Source organism: Numenius arquata, chromosome 2 (genome assembly GCF_964106895.1).
Source record: "Numenius arquata chromosome 2, bNumArq3.hap1.1, whole genome shotgun sequence".
NCBI lineage: Eukaryota > Metazoa > Chordata > Aves > Charadriiformes > Scolopacidae > Numenius > Numenius arquata.
Window position 1 is genome coordinate 131289550 of NC_133577.1, and position 19499 is coordinate 131309048.

The 19499-nt window shown below is 47.9% G+C and overlaps 1 protein-coding gene across 3 annotated transcripts; it reads right to left on the reverse strand.

Annotated features, from left to right (window-relative positions):
* Positions 1 to 1712: 1712 nt before the first annotated feature.
* LOC141475549 (carboxypeptidase A2-like) lies at positions 1713 to 18323 on the reverse strand. Of its 3 annotated transcripts, XM_074163996.1 has the most exons (13): positions 18289 to 18323; positions 17257 to 17317; positions 13485 to 13573; positions 9938 to 10019; positions 8967 to 9101; positions 8161 to 8259; positions 7464 to 7565; positions 7199 to 7300; positions 5653 to 5763; positions 5200 to 5290; positions 4617 to 4816; positions 2802 to 2886; positions 1713 to 2029 (listed from the first exon to the last, which is right to left on the reverse strand). In XM_074163996.1, the coding sequence occupies exons 3-13, from the start codon at positions 13547 to 13549 to the stop codon at positions 1842 to 1844; spliced, it is 1260 nt and encodes a 419-aa protein (XP_074020097.1). In that variant the 5' UTR covers positions 13550 to 13573; positions 17257 to 17317; positions 18289 to 18323; the 3' UTR covers positions 1713 to 1841. The 3 variants fall into 3 exon arrangements, with proteins under 3 accessions (XP_074020097.1, XP_074020089.1, XP_074020081.1); XM_074163988.1 differs by lacking the exons at positions 17257 to 17317; positions 18289 to 18323 and adding an exon at positions 16344 to 16473; XM_074163980.1 differs by lacking the exons at positions 8161 to 8259; positions 17257 to 17317; positions 18289 to 18323 and having other exon boundaries at positions 1842 to 2029; positions 13485 to 13549.
* Positions 18324 to 19499: the final 1176 nt, after the last annotated feature.

The following is a 19499-nucleotide window of genomic DNA, read 5'->3' on the forward strand; positions in this document are numbered from 1 at the left end:
GGTGCTTCCCGATGCCTCAGCTGCACCTTCACCTCCCTTTCCCCTGCCAAGAGCCGTGTGTCCTTTGGGTCTGAACTGACATTTCACCCGGGTCCTCCATCTCCTGCCAACCCACGGCGGGGGGGTGGTGAGTAACTAGCCAGCTGCTGGCCCGGGGCGGGGGGGGGGAGTGTCACAGGACAGGGAGATAAACCTGTTAGACTCGATAATCACCCGCAACAGCAGCAGGGATTGCTAATCTCCCATCCCTCGGATGGCCCTGAGCCGTTTGCTCCTAATCCCCAAGAAATTAGCAGGTTGAACAACAGAAGGAAGGAGGTGGGCTACCTGAAGGACCGGCCGACTGGCCATGCTGGGTGAAAGTGGGCATTCTCCCACCTCCACCCCCCAACTGTGCCCACTGGGCAAATCTAGGAGGGGGAAAAAGGGGCAGGACAAATATATGGGAACATTAAGCCAGGAGACCCCCCCCGTTCCCACCAGCGATCAGTGGCCTGGCGGCGTCCTGAGGCTCGATAAAGGAAATTAAATTCCTTTAATTAGTCTCACAGCCTGGATTACGCTGCTTTAACATCAGGGCCCCCTGCACGAGCCCGTTCTGCCCCCAGAAGCCAGCGCTGCTGCAGCCCCCAAGTTCACAAGAGCAGCAACACGGAGTTGTTTTGCACAAAAAAAACCCAAGTTCATAGAATCATAGAATGGGTCGGGTTGGAAGGGACCTTAAAGACCATCCAGTTCCAACCAGGGACACCTCCCACCAGAGCAGGTTGCTCAAAGCCCCCTCCAACCTGGCCTTGAACCCCTCCAGGGATGGGGCAGCCACAGCTTCTCTGGGCAACCTGGGCCAGGCTCTCACCACCCTCACACCAAAGAAGTTCTTCCCCACATCTCAGCTCAATCTCCCCTCTTTCAGTGTCAAACCCTTCCCCCTCCTCCTAGGGCTCCCCTCCCTCATCCAGAGTCCCTCCCCAGCTTTCCTGGAGCCCCTTTAGGGACTGGAAGGGGCTCCAAGGTCTCCCTGGAGCCTTCTCTTCTCCAGGCTGAACCCCCCCAACTCTCTCAGCCTGTCCTCCCAGCAGAGGGGCTCCAGCCCTCCCAGCATCTCCGTGGCCCTAAATTCTTCCCTGTCCCCTCCAAAACAGCCACTGGACGCTACTGGAGCAGACAATAAAGCCGGCTCAGGTAATCCCCCCAGCTGTAGTTGCACCCCAGTAGCAGAGCAATTAACTTTCTAGATGATCTAGATGATCATTCAAGTGCTTCGGCAGCTCTGAAGAGCTCACACTGCTTTCAATCCACAAATTTCAGAAATATTTTAAATATCCCACACCCTCATTCCCTTGGGAGCCAGTTTCTGCCGGGGGGACAGGGCTGGTTGTGAGGAGGGGGCTGCTGTGAGGACAGGGAGGTTTGCAGAGGTTCCAACGCACCGCTAAGGGCTCACGTTGCTCGGAGCAAACATATTTTGGATTTACTAACAGTGACGGAGCCACAGAGGGCACCAGGCAGGACAGTATGCACCTTGGGGACGAGCATCTCCTCCTTTCCCACCACACCTTCCATCCTCCTCTTGTCACTGCTCCTCCTGCGTCTCATCGAGGTGGACCACAACCGTGTCCTAAAAGAAATCTTCTAAAGGGGTCTCCCACGCGCACGGAGTTGCAGTGAAGAAGACAAGCCCTAAAAGCTTTTGTCACAGGCAGACACGTGTTGCCGTAGGAGGAACGTGCACGGGGTTTTTATTCAGCCAGGTGCCACATCGTTAGGGATGTCACAAGCAACACCGAGGGAAGAGGATTTACGAGCTCGCTGCTCACCCTCATAAAATCCCACCCCGGCTTTTAGTAGGAATTGTCTCGCACGTGCTCCATGATTTTTTTCAGGCCCAGCCAGGTCTCCTCCGCGGTGGGGATAATTTGGCTGGCTGGCAGGACGAAGCCGTAGCGACCGGTGTCACGCAGCTCAAAGGCAAAAGAGTATTTGATGCCATAATCGTAGCTCCAGTCGATGCTGCCTCCACTGGCTTGGTCTGAAAGAGAAAGGGAGAAGAGCCGGAGGGGTGAAGAGAGGGTTGGTTTGAGTTCCACCCTCCTACTTTGTGTATTTGTGAGGGACTGGGTCCAGTTCTGGCCTCCCCGGTTCCAGAAGGACAGGGAACTGCTGGAGAGGGCACAGCAAAGGGCTATCAAAATGATGAGGGGCCTGGAGCATCTCTCTGATGGGGAAAGGCTGAGGGACTTGAGTCATTTTAGTCTGGAGAAGAGAAGACTGAAGGGGGATCTCATCAACGTCTATAAATACTTCAAGGGTGGGTGTCAGGAGGATGGGGCCAGTCTTTTTTCAGTGGTGCCCAGGGACAGGACAAGAGGAAACAGGCACAAACTTGAACATAAGAAGTACCATCTCAACATGAGGAGGAACTTCTTTCCTGTGAGGGTGTCAGAGCCCTGGAAGAGGCTGCCCAGAGAGGTGGTGGAGTCTGGAGACTGTCTGGAGAATGTCTTCTCTGGAGACATTCAAAACCCGTCTGGACACATTCCCGTGTGACCTGCTCTGGGTGACCCTGCTCTGGCAGGGGGTTGGACTAGATGATCTCCAGAGGTCCCTTCCAACACCGTATCATTCTGTGATTCTGTGAAAAGTATTAGGTTTTTATGCTGTCGCTCAGTTCTGATGTTTGACGGAGGTGGTGTCACTCTGCAGAAGCATCACTATCGCCAAGAGGGAGAAACCTTGAGGGGGTGGACAGAGACTGTTGCCCTGGGACAGCCCGTAAAAGCTCAGATAAGCAAAATACTCACAAATTGTAGAGCAGATGCTCCCCACCGTAAAGGTGGTGCCGTACAGGGACCGGATGGAACTGGCAGCAGCTCTTCCCAAAGCATCCTGGAGAAGAGGAAATGAATGACGAGTCAGAAAGTAGCCACAATTAATGAGATTAAACATTAAGATTTCACCAGCCTGAACCACACTCAGGGAAATCTCCACAATTTTTCACAAAATCTCCAATCTTTCACATCCCCCCAATAAACTGGGGCCAAATCAATCAATTTCTTAATCACTTATTCTAGTGACAGCACCCACAACTTCCACAGTATTTTTGGGAGGTGACATTGGGGGTGAATGAAATTGTAGCAGGTTCTGTATCTGATCATCCAAGGTTTCATCTCACCAACTGTCTCGCCAAGAGAAGCTTCAAGAGATACCAGAAAACCCCAAGGCTGTAGGAGATTGGGGGTGCTGATGGAGGAGAAGCTGGACATGAGCAGGCAATGTGCTCTCGCAGCCCAGAAGGCCAATCGCATCCTGGGCTGCATCAAAAGAAGTGTTGCCAGCAGATCCAGAGAGGTGATTCTGCCACTTTGCTCTGCTCTGGTGAGACCTCCCCTGGAGTACTGTGTGCAGGTCTGGAGCCCTCCATATAGAAAGGACATGGACCTGATGGAGCGGGTCCAGAGGAGGGCCACCAAAATGATCAGGGGGCTGGAGCACCTCTCCTATGAGGACAGACTGAGGGAGCTGGGGTTGTTCAGCTTGGAGAAAAGGAGGCTCCGGGGAGACCTCATAGCGGCCTTCCAGTACCTGAGGGGGGCCTACAGGAAGGCTGGGGAGGGTCTGTTTACAAAGGCCTGCAGTGACAGGACGAGGGGCAATGGCTTTAAGTTGGAGAAGGGGAGATTTAGATTGGATATTAGGAAAAAGTTCTTTACTATGAGGGTGGTGGAACACTGGAACAGGTTGCCCAGGGAGGTGGTTGAGGCCCCTTCCCTTGAGATATGCAAGGTGAAGCTCAACGAGGCCCTGGGCAACCTGGTCTAGTTGGGGGTGTCCCTGCTGACTGCGGGGAGGTCGGACTAGATGACCTTTGGAGGTCCCTTCCGGCCTGGACCAATCTATGAATCTATGAACCTATGAACCTATGAGATCTCCCAGGACTCAGTGGTCAGCTTTGTGCTGGCTTCAACTTTGCGGAGAAAACAGCGCCAGGCTCTTCTTGGAGCAGGGCAAAAGGATGGGCGGCAGCAAACGAATTGCCACGGGGGAAAATTGCATTTGGGAAAATTGCATTTAGGAAAATTGCACTTAGGAAAGAAGAAAATCCCCAACGGCGATGGGGAAACTTTGGGACGGGCTTGAATAAGCTGTGGAATTTGTCTTTAGAAATATCAAAACAATCCAAAGACAGCTGGGCAAGGCCCTAAGCAACCCAAGGCAACCTTGGAATTGGCTGTGACTCCAAAGCCTGCCAGCTTTCAGCAGAGGGTCAGAGTGGAGACCTCCAAGGGGTCTTTTCCATTTGAATGATGATTGCGAGAGCCGTATCTCCTCAAAGATATTGTCACAGCTGCGATGCTGTCTTTAAAGCAGAAAGAAGGAAACGCGGATGAGCAGAGAGGGCTGAGAAGGGGTGGGGATGGCACGTGTTCGCATATGACCAAGATTCCTCTTTTAAAAGGCATTGCGCCGGGTTTTGGGTCGTTGTCCCGGACGGTTACTGTTACGGACGGCAGAGTTCAGCCTCTCGTTTTTATCCTGGTATCTCACGGTAAATACTCGAGGAGAGAAAGGCAGCTGGACAGAAGAGAGGAAGCTAAAACCAAGTCATGTCATCTCACCAGCTCGGCGTAGTCGGCCGGTTGAGTGCATTTATAGCCGTAGGGATACATCAGGAGCTGAGAGTAACTGTGGAGGGTGAGGAAGGCCTGGATGTTTCCGTGATTCTTAATAAAGTTGACCACAGATCTGACTTCCACCTCGGAGTTGGCACTGGGCCCACGGTAAGAGTCAGAGCAGGGATTGCTACTGGCTCCAGGACCTGTCAGGTGCAAACGGGGGAACAAAGGCAAACCTGTAAGAACTGGCATTCGTGAAAGGTCAAAGCAAACCAGCACAAAGCCGGGTTTTCCCAAGAACAGGCCTTCAGCCAAGGGCAAGGCCTTAAATACTGACAAATGCTCAAACCGCAGCCATGGAGCATGAATCAAGGGACATACTTCTCGATGATACAGATTGCCACCTTCATCCTGTGCTCACTGGCAATTAATCAATGCCAAATTATCTTTATAAAACACAGCTTCCATCCCATTGGACCATTTTCTTTCTGGATGCCTTATATTAAGGCACTTGCTTGTCCCGTGTAACAGGATCCGGGAATTTTTCTTCTTAGTGACAGCCAGAATCCAGAAACTTTATTCCTACCTCCAAAACCGGCATCCCAGTTCCTGTTTGGATCAACTCCAACACAAAAGCTGCCGGCGTTCCTGGAGCGGGTCTTCCGCCACATGCGGTTCTAAAGCAAAGAAACACGACGGCTTCAAAACAGAGCAAATCTGGGTCTTTGCATTAAAACCGCCACCCAGAAATAGCTGCTGTTCACCAGGAAGCCATCCCAGGCACAATCCTAAGATTATTTTTCATGGGCTGATGCCAAGATGGGCCAATGGACAAAAATGGAAGGGCTGGTGAATTTACGGAGGGTTAAGACGGGTTCAACAAGTAATTAGTATCTTTGGCTGCCCAGCTCTTTTGTAACTCCTTTTTACAGCGTGAAGAAATGGACTTTTCAGAGCCTACGTCCCTCGCGTTTATTATTCACTTGCAAGAGCACGACAGCTTCCTAAATCAGCTTAGACACGCAGCCTGCTTACTCACCGTGGTGTGAGTGAACACGTATCCATCAGGGTTGGAGACGGTCAGCAGGAAAATGTCCATTTTGTTCAGCAGAGAGGTGACGGAAGGATCGTTCCCATAGTCTGAGGCAATCTAAGCAGAGACAATACGGTACGTTGTGATTATTGACATATTTCTTTCCCGTGTAGGTTCTACCAGCTACGTGCAGAGGCAAGTTTGGCTTTCGGGGCAGGCGAACAAGAACCATTATTTGACGGCCATAACTGTTCCTCGTCAGACTTGGAGCTTGCAGACAGCAATGAACCTTCTACTATTTTACTCTGAGGACAGGAAGTTTATGGAAAAGGGCCCAAAAATTTTCTCCTGCCTGTCCCCAAGAACGGGCCAAGGCTGGCACTAAGATTGAGACGGATTAGCCAGGCTGGGAAAACACAACGGTGCTGCCCTTCTCTGGTGGCTTAATCATTTTCAGCAGAATTTAAATGCTTGTTTAGATCAAGCTGGAAGCTTTTTCCCTTTTGTGGAAGGTATCCAACAACACGGTGTTCTTCTGTGTCTGCAGACCAAAGCAGCAAACTCATCTTCAAAAAGTTCTTGGTTATTTCATAGAATCATAGAATTGTTTGAGTTGGAAGAGACGTTAAAGATCATCTTGTTCCAACCCCCTGCCATGGGCAGGGACACCTCCCACCAGACCAGGTTGCTCAAAGCCCCCTCCAACCTGGCCTTGAACCCCTCCAGGGATGGGGCAGCCACAGCTTCTCTGGGCAACCTGGGCCAGGCTCTCACCACCCTCACAGCAAAGAAGTTCTTCCCCACATCTCGGCTCAATCTCCCCTCTTTCAGTGTCAAACCCTTCCCCCTCATCCTATGACTCCCCTCCCTGATCCAGAGTCCCTCCCCAGCTTTCCTGGAGCCCCCCCCTTTAGGGACTGGAAGGGGCGCTAAGGCCTCCTGGAGCCTTCTCTTCTCCAGGCTGAACCCCCCCAACTCTCTCAGCCTGTCCTCACAGCAGAGGGGCTCCAGCCCTCCCAGCATCTCCCTGGCCTCCTCTGGCCCCGCTCCAACAGATCCGTGTCCTTCTTATGTTGGGGACTCCAAAGCTGGACACGCCATTCCAGGCAGAATGCCCCCCTCCACCCCGGCTCTGCTGGCCACGCTGCTGGGGATGCAGCCCAGGGTGCGGGGGTGCTTTCTGGGCTGCCATCACATGTTGCCGGCTCGTGTTGAGCTTCTCATCACCCAACACCCCTAAGTCCTTCTCAGGGCTGCTCTCCACCCATTCTCTCCATTTGTACAACTATCAACCATGCAGTCCTCAACAATTTCACCTGAGCTACTACGTTTTGTCTACCTAACCTTCTCCCAGCTGCTCTAACAATACACAGCATTTTTCAATTCTTTGTCTAAGCAGCTGCCATAATCTCTTTGGAGTCGGTTGTGTTTTAAAAGGGGTGAAGGAGAGCGAGCAGAGCTGGCTCAACACATACAGGTGTGGTACACTTTTAAACAGTCAGAGGCATTCCCAAAATAAATTAAAACCAAAATCCATCACTGCTGAGATAACCTTTTTAGCTATCCATATGGCGCTGGCTTGAGTAACCCACTCTCGGGAATGGATCCCGGCATCCAGCCAGATCGCGGGACGGTTGCTTCCTCCGGTGCTGAACTGTCAAAACAAACCAGAAAGTTTTAAAACTCTCACTGACACCTTTTAGACAAAAGCCCATCCCGTATAGACTGGGGATGCTTTGGACTGGATTGTGCTGTATCTATAATGTGTATACACATACGTATGCACACGTTCTGTGCTATATGTCAGATATATGTACCTTCAGCACATACAAAGGCCGCTTTTCATAGGATTCCCCGATCTGGTGCTTGCTGACAAAGCTGCTGTACTCGGATGCAAGATGATCAAGTTCTGCATAAATCTGAAATGAAAAGATATGATGGCATTTACATTAGATTTATGTATAGCACTGCCCAGAACAATTGTAGGACCCCATGAAATCTACTTTTTTCTCCTTTTGGCTTCAGTACTACGACCTCTCCAAAGCCCCATCTCACCCTACGTCCGTGTGGTCAATGCTCTTCCTAACAAAGTAGAAAGCAGCACTGCTATACTGTCAAGATCTACTTATTTCAGGAATAAGTTCAAAACCCTCTTTAACAACTTCTGGTTCTTAAAAAAATACCTTACACTCTGCTCTGCTTGATGGCTATCAGCTTCCTGTATTTCCCTATTTTGAGATTAATTTATTTCTCAATCTCTTTTGACTGTCAGAAGGAAGGGTTTTAATAGAACTCTGCAGAAGAGTTTATGAAAAACTACGATCAACACTTCTCTGTTCCAACACTCCATCAGGGAAAGCACTGGCTCATGGCGCTGACCACAAAATTAATCCATTTAAAAACAAAGCCACACGCCAAAAGAAGCTGGAAAGACACTTTACACCCTAATATAGGATGTTTAATTGAAGACAGCAGGAAAAAAGAATCCTCTTCTCCCAAAGCTGAGGTACTCACGTCATCCAGAGTGTGGTAAGTTCCATAGTTGAAGCTGTTGCTGCTGCGCTCCCTCTGTTGACTGTAGGCCATCTCTTGCTTTTCTTTATCGAGAACAGCCTAAAAGAAGCCATTCAAATGTTGAGAAAAAACACCTGCTTAATTAATAATAACAACATCATGGCGTCACTCGTTGGCTCCAGCCCCAGCCCCAGGAGCAAAGGGATGTTTCTGCTGAATGTATCCCTAGTGAAGTGGGTGTGAGAAACTGGACGTGAGAACCAGTGTTTAAATTGTCAGTATTAATTTTTAAATGCTTGTTAAGATGAACAAGAATAGCACTGAAAAGCTTGGGGGGGGGGGAGAAAAAAGGCACATTTTTAGTGTTAATGTTATTTTAGTGTCATTTTGGGGTAACTGCTCATGAAGAAATGTCAGATTAGTGCCCAAAGGGGTGAGTTAACTCACACAGTGGGGTACAGTTCTTTCGGATTATGATCCAAAGCTGCTCTTAACACAGTTTTCTGAATTATAAGTAACTAGAGTGTTCTGATTTCCAAATGTCTGAGGCCAAAAGACCACACAAAATTCCTCAGAGGTTAGAAGAAGAGCCCCATGGAGCCCATGAGTTTATTGATGTCACTATTCTACATGGTTCCAGGTAGCAGCAGTGACCCACAGATTGTCTTCGAGAAATTAATCCACAGACTACAAAAATAAGGGGAGGACCCCATGGAAAGCAGAGTATAGAAGAGTCCGTGAATTAATGAATGATTGGGAACCACTGTTTGTTTTCCACAGGATTTAAAAGCTAATCATGTGCCTACCTGCAGGTCTTCGATCAGGATGGAGTACTCAATCCCCTGGGACTCCAGGAAGGCTTTGACTGCTTGGACATTGTTAGCAGGGATTCGCACATCCACAGGGAGGGTGGCAGTGGAGGGATTTATCCAGAAATCAAGCTGAAAAGAGAAAGGAAAATGGATTTGGTTTGGGGAAAGCATTCTGCAAACAGCTCTTCTAAAGCTTTAGAAACGCTGGTTTCTCCCAAATTGAACGGCTCCCCATCATGCTTAGAGCACGCTCCATTCTTTAGCTTGGCCTCACCACAACCTTGTATCCGTTAATGATAAAAAAAGATCTGCAGGAGGCTAAAGTCAGCATTTTCACTGACTTCAGAGCTTCAGTCATATAAGCAAGATGGAATTTTAGTCTTCTATGATGATTTTACTATTTTCCCTTTTACTAGAAATAGTTACCAAAAAATCTCCATATCACAGTTATAGCTAATATGAAACCCATTGTTTTTATTTCTCCTTTGGTGGGGCTTTTCTAAATTCTAGTTTCTACACTATTTAAATCAATATTTTTAAAGAAAGCAATAATAAAAATTCTCACCAAAGGCAATAAGAACAGTAATAACCTAGAATTTTATACTGTGTTTTCCTGTTTCTATACAGTGTAGACTCAAACTAATAAATTCCTCCCACAACATAGATAAGTATAAAAACATTAGTATCTCTACTTTAAAAACAAGCTTTTTGATACTAAGATTAAGAGCAGATCAATTCAAATATGATTGTAAACCCAGTAGGAAGAATGTATAAATGCAGGCACTCCTGAATACCAAGCTGGTACTAGGACTTGCAGATCAAACACCAAATATCGAGACAGTAAATTTATTTATGGCAGCTGCCACAGTAAGGTAAGAACCTTCCAAACATGATGTAAAGTCCTGCCCTGGTAAGTCCTACCCCAGCCTGAAACATTAAAAAACGCCTCTGTGGTAATAACATACCTCAAGGTGTTCCAGCGATTCCAAAAGCTGCAACTGCTTAACCTCCTCCTCATTTCTTGTCTTGATTCGGAGAACCTGGTCCCTGAAATAAATCAGTAAGTTTTCAGAAACAGCCTCAAAAAGGGGGTCTGGAACTCGCTTGTTATTATTAATTTGCTGGGTAGTTATTTGCGTGCTACCAGCCGATACGGACTTCTTTAATGCAGTTGACTTAGTGTCACCCAAGAGTTCAACCAACAACCTGCAGGGCCAGCCCCCTACACGTGTACTAGATTAGTAACTACTTAAACGGTAATTTTTATGACAAGACATCAAGTGTCTGGGGTTTTAATTGCTTACAGGGATCACTCTTGCACCTATTAGTTATTTTTTGTCAACAACTTGAAAAAAACAACCTCTGGCTGAGTTTGCAAATGATCAAATGTTTCGGGAGCACTATATAAAAAAGCAAACCAAACGCTAAATATGGGATTAATTTCACCTTTCTTCAGTTTGGACAAACTTCCCTGTGTTGTCGGAAGCTGATACCATCAGAAGGTCGCCTGCACCATTCCAGCTGGAATGAATCACCGTCTGGAAGTACCTCACTCCACGGGTAACCTCAGTGATTAACTTAGACTGCACTAGTGATCTCAGTGTACGGTCTCTACGTGGTTTGTAGATCACTAAAACACAATGTTCCAGGCTGCCTGGTAAAATAGGTACAAGCAAACACATCCCTGGATGTGTTTAAGAGCCGTTTAGATGTGGCGTTGGGGGATATGATATAGGGAAGAACAGTTCACAGGGAACGGGCTTGTTTTCCAGTTGCATAATTAATGGAGAGGGATTGCACAATATTTCTGAGTCTGCTTTTCCGTACAAATCCACCAAAGACAAATTCAGAGAAAGCTGCATTCAACCAGTGGAAAGTTCTGATTACTCTTTAAGTATGATTAATTTGTCCAAATTCCCTGATACCATGCCTGTTTTCGTAGAATCTTCTGTAGGCAAAAATTCAAACGGCGTCTGCTTGGACCCGAGTGTCGCAGTAAAAGTTGTTTTACTCTTCTGAGCAACATAAACACAAACAAGGAGCTGGGCTCCTTGGTCTCTGAAATGAGGGTGGGTAGAGGACTTCTTTATTTCCCTCCTGTCATCATCGTGGGATGTGCTGCTGGTTGAAGCTAAGAGGTGGTGTTACCCATAAATAGTATTTTATGGGAGGGAGGGAAAGAAGAAAGTCCTTGCAGTCTACCAAGGTGTTTATATAGTCTTAATATTTCAGAGAAAACAGATTTGGGATCTTCCATGAACGGAGACTACATGGTGTAATAATGTGTATACTCTCCAGTTTACAGGGAAACATCAAGCATATCATGTCACGGTGTGTTTTGATTCTTGTCTTAAAATCCCACTTTTGCAAAGCTGTGGTAATATTTGCACTTTTCCAGAGGCTACTGTAGCTCCAGCAGCAAAATTAAGAGACGTTTAGATGTGGTGTTGAGGGATATGGCATAGGGGAGAACTTTGTAGTGTAGGGTAGATGGTTGGACTCGATGATCCCAAGGGTCTCTTCCAACCTGGACGATTCTATGATTCTATGATTCTATGAAAACACAATGTTCCAGGCTGCCTGGTAAAATAGGTACAAGCAAACAGTACCATGAGGAGAGGCTGATGAACCCAGGCTTGTCCAGGCTGATCTAATTACAGGCTACGACAACTTGAAGGGGAGTCATAAAAAAAATGACAAACTCTTCTAGTAGGGGCAGACGATGATAAGGGGAAACAGCTCCATGCCCTGCTCTGAGCAGGAGGGAGGACTAAAGATTTCTGGAGGTCCCTTTCACCAACGGCTTTTATGAAATGACAAAAGGATCTACGAACAACAAGTGTATGCTACAGCTGGGGGACAGAAGATCATAGAATCGTAGAACCATCTAGCTGGAAGGGACCTTTAAGATCATCGAGTCCAACCATCAACCTAACACTGACAAAATCCACCACTAAACCATGTCCCTCAGCACCGCGACTGCCCGGCTTTTAAATACCTCCAGGGATGGTGACTCCGCCACTTCCCTGGGCAGCCTGATCCTATTCTGGAGAAACAGGGAGGATTCTGAAGGAATTCGGGAAGCCGTAATGAATTAGCAACTGGAAGTACAGGCCAGGATCAATGCTGTAGCCAAAAGTACAGACGTGCTCCTTAGCTGTAGAGCCTGGGGATTACTGCAAGTGAGCCCAGCGTTAATGCTACATTTGCAAATGGCATTTGGTGGTTAAAATATTTGGTGTGTTTGTTTGCATTCTCTTCCCGAGGCATCTGCCTTTGGCTACTGTGGGAGACGGGAAAAAAGTCCACAGAATTCCATATCCTGAGCTGGCCCAGCTGCTCTTCTGGCACCCGCTGCAAGCAGCGCTGAAAAAGGGAGATGACTCAGAGCGAATCGAGGTGAGTAACTGCAGAATTGGAAAACACGTCTTAAGAGAGGGTAAACAAGGGACTCAGCGTGGGAGCCCAGTTATCTGTGTGCTTATTTACTACCGTGGCCTCAGCGGCTGAGAAGGGACACTCATTAACACCAGGTTCCTCAGTCTGGCCAATTAAGGTATAGATTCTTTCGATAGACCAAGTTAAATCAACACTGAAGGCACTTTACCACACTAATAACTTAGTATTGGATTATCCACCACCACCAGCTTTATTTCTGGATTGGATTCTTCTGTGAAGAGATGAGGCTCGTTAACCACAGCTACTGGATGTGACCGAGGAATCAATTCCCAAGAATCCAGCCTATGTTATGCCAGAGCCCAGATTAAATGCTCAAAATAGCTTCTCCTGGCTTTACAAATCCTAGAGTTTTAGTAAATTATGTATATAATTTCTTATTCTTAATCCTTTACGTCTTCATATACAGACTTACTCAGTAGAATCTAGTGCTCAGTTACTACATCTCAGGAAGTTTCTATCATGTTTTTTATCATCTTCTGTTCTGTCTATCATCTTCTTACACAGTCAGGCAGACTGAGGAAATACGCCAGGAGATAATTTTGCAATGCAACATACAGATAACGGTTAGAAATAAGAACTCAAATTGCTTAGAAAGGCTCTGAAGAAGATTAAGCATTTACAGAGAAGTAAGAAACTTCAAAAGCAAAGGGAAACTAGTGACCTTTCCGATCTGAAGCCAGGTTCTTGGTCTTTTTGCTCTGCTTTGTGCTGGGGCCAGATCTGTCAAGCTGAACACTCGAGCTCTGCAGCGAGGTTCAGCTCCAGATCAAGGCTCGAGGCTGCTCCCTAGGTACAGTCAGAGCCAAAACAAAGCCTTGGGTGAACATAAATTGAGGAGCTCAGCTCTTCAGATAGCCCCTTCTCCTTGGAAAACCCAAATGAAACTAAAGAGAGGGGGTCCTTCAAATACCGCAGTACCAAAGAGCAAGACAAGTCAGCCATAAGAAGCAAAGAATTGCACCCCAAGGCCATTTTGTGAAGTTAAGATCGTGAAAAACAACAACTGGAAAACACAGCCTTAAATTAAAGGTCTTCCCCAAAAGCATAACTCACCTAACAAAGGTTTCCAGGCACAAGGAAGCCCCGATGAGGGCACTGAAGATCAAAATCAGCTTCATGGTTGACACGAAGTTCAGTTCAGCCTGGCAAAGGCGAATTTATACAGGACGTGGTAAGAAACCCTTTTTTTTTTTTCAGATAAAGCGTATCTGGAACCCATGTGACGAAGTTCTCACATTTATCAGAGCTTTCAAGGCAACCAAGAGATAGGAGGCCAACTTCACCTCCAAAAAAATATTTTCCGCTGACACCTTCAAACCCGTAAGGGAGGAGCTGTTTTCTAAGCTTTGTCCACAAAGCTCCTTGGTGTCCTTTTACACATTTTTCTAGGTAGAGGAAAACAGAGTCAGACCGAACGTCGTCCCAGCTCTCACTGGGGGTGAGGAGCTCTACCAGTTGACTCTCGGTCACGGGTTTTCCTCCGATAGATTTTTAGTAGCCCGCTCCTTGTTACAAAGAGGCAGCCAGCAGAAAGATCTCACTCCGGCAGAAATACTCAATCTGAGTGATTATTTTGAAGAAATAATTGAAATAATTGGGTGAAATAATCACTCCGGGGATAGCATGCATGCTCTGGGTCCTGCCTGCTATGCAACAAGTTCTCTCTGATAGACTAGGCCAAGGCCATGCTAGAAAATCCCTCTTATATATGTTACACACTTCTAGATATAAGCCAGATAGTTTAAATATCTTATTTATTGAAATTACTAGCATCCCTCTGATCTTCAGTTGGGATGGTTTCACACAGATCCAGCCAGCCGGTGCTTCAAACAAAGCAAGGCTGCAGCAAGATCCACATGAAAGCAAGTTGTAGAGCAGGAGGAGAAAAAAGCCTTGGGTGGACAAGACCTTCAGAGCTCAGTTGTGCAGGTAAACCCTTCTCCTAGGAATCCTCTGCTAAGGAAGTATCCTTCTCAGGAAAAGGTGACACGGGTTTGAAGAAGTGCTGGAATAGCCTCCCTCTCGTTCATCACCTTCCCTAGGTGCCCAGATATCTGAGGTGTCATTATCTACACTGAAGGAGTAATGGCGACGGGCGCTCTCCTGGCTAAGCTTTGGGAACCATCTGGCTCTCCTTTGGTTGTGGGAACACGCAGCTGCGGTTTTCCCAGAATGACAGGCAGAGCTGGATAAGCTTTTCATTTGTCCCATTACCCCACCTGGAGCACTGTGTCCAGCTTTGGAGTCCTCAGCACAGGAAGGACAGAGACCTGTTGGAGCGGGGCCAGAGGAGGCCACGGAGATGCTGGGAGGGCTGGAGCCCCTCTGCTGTGAGGACAGGCTGAGAGAGTTGGGGGGGTTCGGCCTGGAGAAGAGAAGGCTCCGGGGAGACCTTAGAGCCCCTTCCAGTCCCTAAAGGGGCTCCAGGAAAGCTGGGGAGGGACTCTGGATCAGGGAGGGGAGCCATAGGAGGAGGGGAATGGTTTTAAACTGAAAGAGGGGAGATTGAGCTGAGATCTGGGGAAGAACTTCTTTGGTGTGAGGGTGGTGAGAGCCTGGCCCAGGTTGCCCAGAGAAGCTGCAGCTGCCCCATCCCTGGAGGGGTTCAAGGGACGGTTGGAGGGGGCTTGGAGCAATCTGCTCTGGTGGGAGGTGTCCCTGCCCGTGGCAGGGGGCGTGGAACAAGATGATCTTTAAGGTCCCCTTCCAACCCAAACCATTTTGTGATTCTATGAAATGTTACCGAGGAAGAGCCAGGTGCTGACCCTGCAGGTGGGGTTCCTGGGAACCAACACAGGACAGAGGGAAATGGTTCAGCTACTCTGCAGTCAGTCTCAGAATTCTCTGACAATCACCAGAAGATCTCACCTGTACCGCTCTCAACATCTGTCAGCAACTCCCCGAGGAGACTGCCCCAATCTCCACTCCCACCATACCCCTCCACAGCCAGGGCAGTGGCTTCTCGTCATGGGTTCACAGCAGAGTCCAAGCCAGACTTTTGTACGGCCAAGTCTCATGTTTTTGGGAACAAGGGCAGCCTCAGGCAGGGATTCTGCCTGTTTTGACACAGAGGAATTAGTCATCCTGCGACTGTTGTAACTTGGGGCCATACTGTGGAGAACATATGCTCTACAAGGAGATAAGGTACATTCCTGCGAGTCTCCAGGTCTCTGACATTTAACCTAACCCAGTTCTTGGGAAACAAGCGGATCTCCCCTCAACGTAAATCAGATAACGCGACTTTATCGTGAGAGACAGGAACTATCACGAGAATTTCCTGCTTCTAGAGCTACAGTAATTCTGGTGGAAGTCAAATCCCACCTGTAGCTTACAGCCTTTGACGTTTCATAAAGAACCGACAGACTGTCCACACCACCTCCGGTGGACATGCTCTTTGAAAACAGGAAGAAGGGACTTAGCTCAGGGCAAAATTACAGCTTGCCTCATTACTCATGCTACACCCTGCATGGACTTAAAGGCTGCCAGGAGATCCCGCCAAACATGATGTCAAGGTCTTAAGTACACCAACAAGCTCTGAGTGCCCTGACCAACCTCATCTGGGGCCTCCACCCATTGCATTTAAGGAGCTGCGTTTAATCTTTGTACTCACTCCTAATCCCCACTGTAGGGGCTACAGAATCCAGCAGCACTGTGACCTCCCATAGGTCCTACAGGGTTTGTAGGCCTATAAGGTCCTATGTAGGTCCATAAGGTCCTACAGAGCTTGGAGATCAGCCTTAAACCGGAGGGTAACCTACGGATGAAGTCCTGCACAGGCTGAAAGTCATCCTCTGTAGTGCTCAGGGCCCAAAACACCTGAGAAAATTAGGGAGCTGCAAGAGCAGGGGTGCACAACCCAGCAAGCCAGAAGCCAAAGGTGACAGCAAGGCAATGTGGGAGTGAAGAGCTCACCACAAGCAGCACGGCCCCACGGGACCCAAACAGAGAGGAGCAGAGCAGGTCTGGTGGCACTGACCAGGGACAGCCTCAGTCCAGGTCCTCAGATAAGTCCACAGTCATGCAGCAGGTCCACAGCCAGGATGTCAAGAGCCACAAGCCCAAGTCCGACGTGCACCCACCGCAACTCAAACAAGGACCAAAAAACCAAATGGCCTCAGCTTAAATGCAGCTCCCACACCAAGGGGTGGAGGGTGTGTGGGTGGGAACCCCCCATTAGTCCCAATTAGCGCGCTCAGGGCCCTGGCACACTAACGTGGGCAGGGTGGGACGTACCCTCTGCCCTGTCTGAAGAGGATGTGGTATCACGCTGTGAATAACACACGTGTGAACACCCTGGTGACGCGTTAAGAAGTGGAGGGCTAAATTAATGTCATCTAACCAATCTTTGTCTCGTTGCTTAAAATTGCCTTAATATATAGACAATTTGCCTGTTCTGTCATTGACAGAGGGACAGAGTGGATACGACCCCCCCTTCCAACTAGGAAGGCCTCAAAAGTCATCAAATTTAGGTGGAGTAACTCCTTTTCTGTAAAGTCTGGACCCTCTGTTGTTGCTCCTTATCTAAAAAGGGTTCTTGCAACCAAGACACAGCATAGTGGTCTCTCCCATCACATTGGAAGGGTAAGAAAGCCCATGGCTTGTGGTCCCCCTCATCTCCCATCTTCTCAAAATCAGTGTTTGGCAATTCAGTAGGAAAGGGGAGGAGAGGGGAGATGAGCCCTTCCTTGTCCTCCCGGTCCCTCATTTGTCCCCTCCGCCCTCTCCACATCTGTTCTGCATCGCATCCTGCTCTCTCACAGGGTCTTGGGCATTTCCTAAAATGCTTTTTTGAACCCTACATGTAACTCACAAAACTCATATTTACCTTTTGAGTTGCTCTCCCTTCTGTCAGAACATAACCTTTTATCTTGGGCTTCCTGGAGGACCTGTTCCAGGGAAGTAAGGTTGTACACGTAATGTTGCTTAGAACAACATATAAATGTTAATTCCTTATTTAATGCTAATTCTCACAGTGTACGTGAGGCTCTGGGGCACGAGGCTGACTGGCCCTCGCACAGCTACAGCCCCAGCCCCAGGAAAATGCCCTCACCATTTCTGCCGAGACCCTCAACAAGCCCAAATTCCTCAGAAATCCCATACACTTTTCAGCCGGGGATAAAAATCCTTCTTTTCTCATCTTCTCGAGCTACACCAGTAACACCAACATGGCGAAGGGCTCTGTCTCCCAGATGCACAAAGTTAATTGGCTGTAACGTCATTCATTTTGGATTAGTGGTGAGAGAACTATTATTTCTGTAAGTAATGGATTATTTCCACGTCCCTAATCTGCAGGGCACTTTAGGAATGCCCCAGATAAAGAATGAGTAGGGATTTCAGCATGTGGCTCACCACTTGTGGATGTGAATGGCATCATTTCAGGAGCAGAACCCTCATTTTGATCTCTCTGGAAAATCTGCAGCTATATACCAGTGTAGTAACACCAACTGCAGTGGAACTACTTATTTCCAACTCAAATTTCCTTAAATTAGGACATCAAGACCCTCAAGTTTCCAGGATTTCCCCCAGATTTCAACTGTCTGAGTCATGGAGCAGTTTACACTGCACCACGCGCTCCACCGGATTGTGCCGCAGCTTTGCATTTTAGGACAGCAAGCTCATGGATGAACTGTAACTGGTAATAACAAGAAGGGGATGGGAAGGGTGCTGGGAGAGATACAATCAATTACCTATAGTTGGAGATTAAAGACTGGTTCTAACAGTGACATCATCCCATCAGGTAGTTATAAATAATAACAACTTCCGAGGTTGTGAAAGCCTTTTAGGCAGGAAGGCAATAACCTTCTGCTAAGGGCCAGTAGGTGTCAGCAGAAAACACAGAATTAAATAATAGCTTGACTCTAGCACAGCAGACAAGACGGATAATCAAAATGCCAGTGCAGGATTTTCTCTCTGAACCCCCCTAAAGCCTTCCTCATCCTCATCATATTCCCCTTCATCTGGTTTCTGAGCAGCGCCAGAGAGCAAGGGGTCATTCTGCCAGTAATGCCACCAAAGAGAGGAAAAAGGGTATCCCATGGAGGCTCAGCACTGGATGTGGGGCGAGGATTTCTGCATTGGGAACAGCCCCTCGGCAACCCATTGTCCAGCCAACCATCTCAGGAAGCCCCAACACTTCGGCCAACAGCACCCGAAGGAGTCACAGGGATGACAGCATGGCAAAGTGGCCTCTTCTCTGCCCATTAAAGTGCTTCGGCTGTGATTTGGGGAAGGCTGGAGCGCCCTCAAGTCTTGTTGGTCCGTAGTGCTTGGGGGATGTTGGGTGGGATTCATCTCCTCTCACTCCAGCTGTGCCAAAGCTGGGAATCGCACCAAAACAAGGCTCTTTTTCCTGTGTACCTGAAAAGGGGCAATTCACCCCATCCTCAAACATCTGTTGGATACTGGAAGGCCAAATTAGGCCTTTAACAGTCCTTCAATATTATCTCCATTTCATACTTTTCTTGCTCTCATTCTCTTGGTTAGGAAATGAGTCAAAGTCAAGAGATCTTTCAAACCAACTGAAATCACCCATTGGCGAGGGTCTACCGAAGCAACTTCCGTCCTGTTTAAATTTTTCTCCTCCCTTTCTCCAACTGGATTTTTTATGACCATATGTTCCCTATAACCGGCTTTTTATAACAGAGTAACACTTTCCAACAGCCTTGACACTGGGACAACTTGAAAGTTATTGTTTGTACCCAAACAGTGGGGAAAACAGTGTGTTTTCCCACAGTGGGGAAAATTAAGAAGTAGGCTGAATATCCCAGATAATCCAGGTATCTCAGATAATTTTTCTTTTGCAAAGCTGCTGCCCCTGTCTTGTATGAGCTGTTGCAGCCACCTCAGCTCAATGTGCCTCCCCCTCCAGGTCCGGTTTCTCTATCCAGCTCCTCTCGCTTTGCTGCCTCCTGATTCTTCCCGTCTGCTGACATACCCTGCTCTTCTTGACTCGAAAGGATGTCTCACATGAAAATGACACTCAGATAAATCAGTGTATCACCACACTGAGAATGCTGCATGATTCACCATCCAGATTTAATGAGAGAAGCACGTCACCCAAAGCCACCA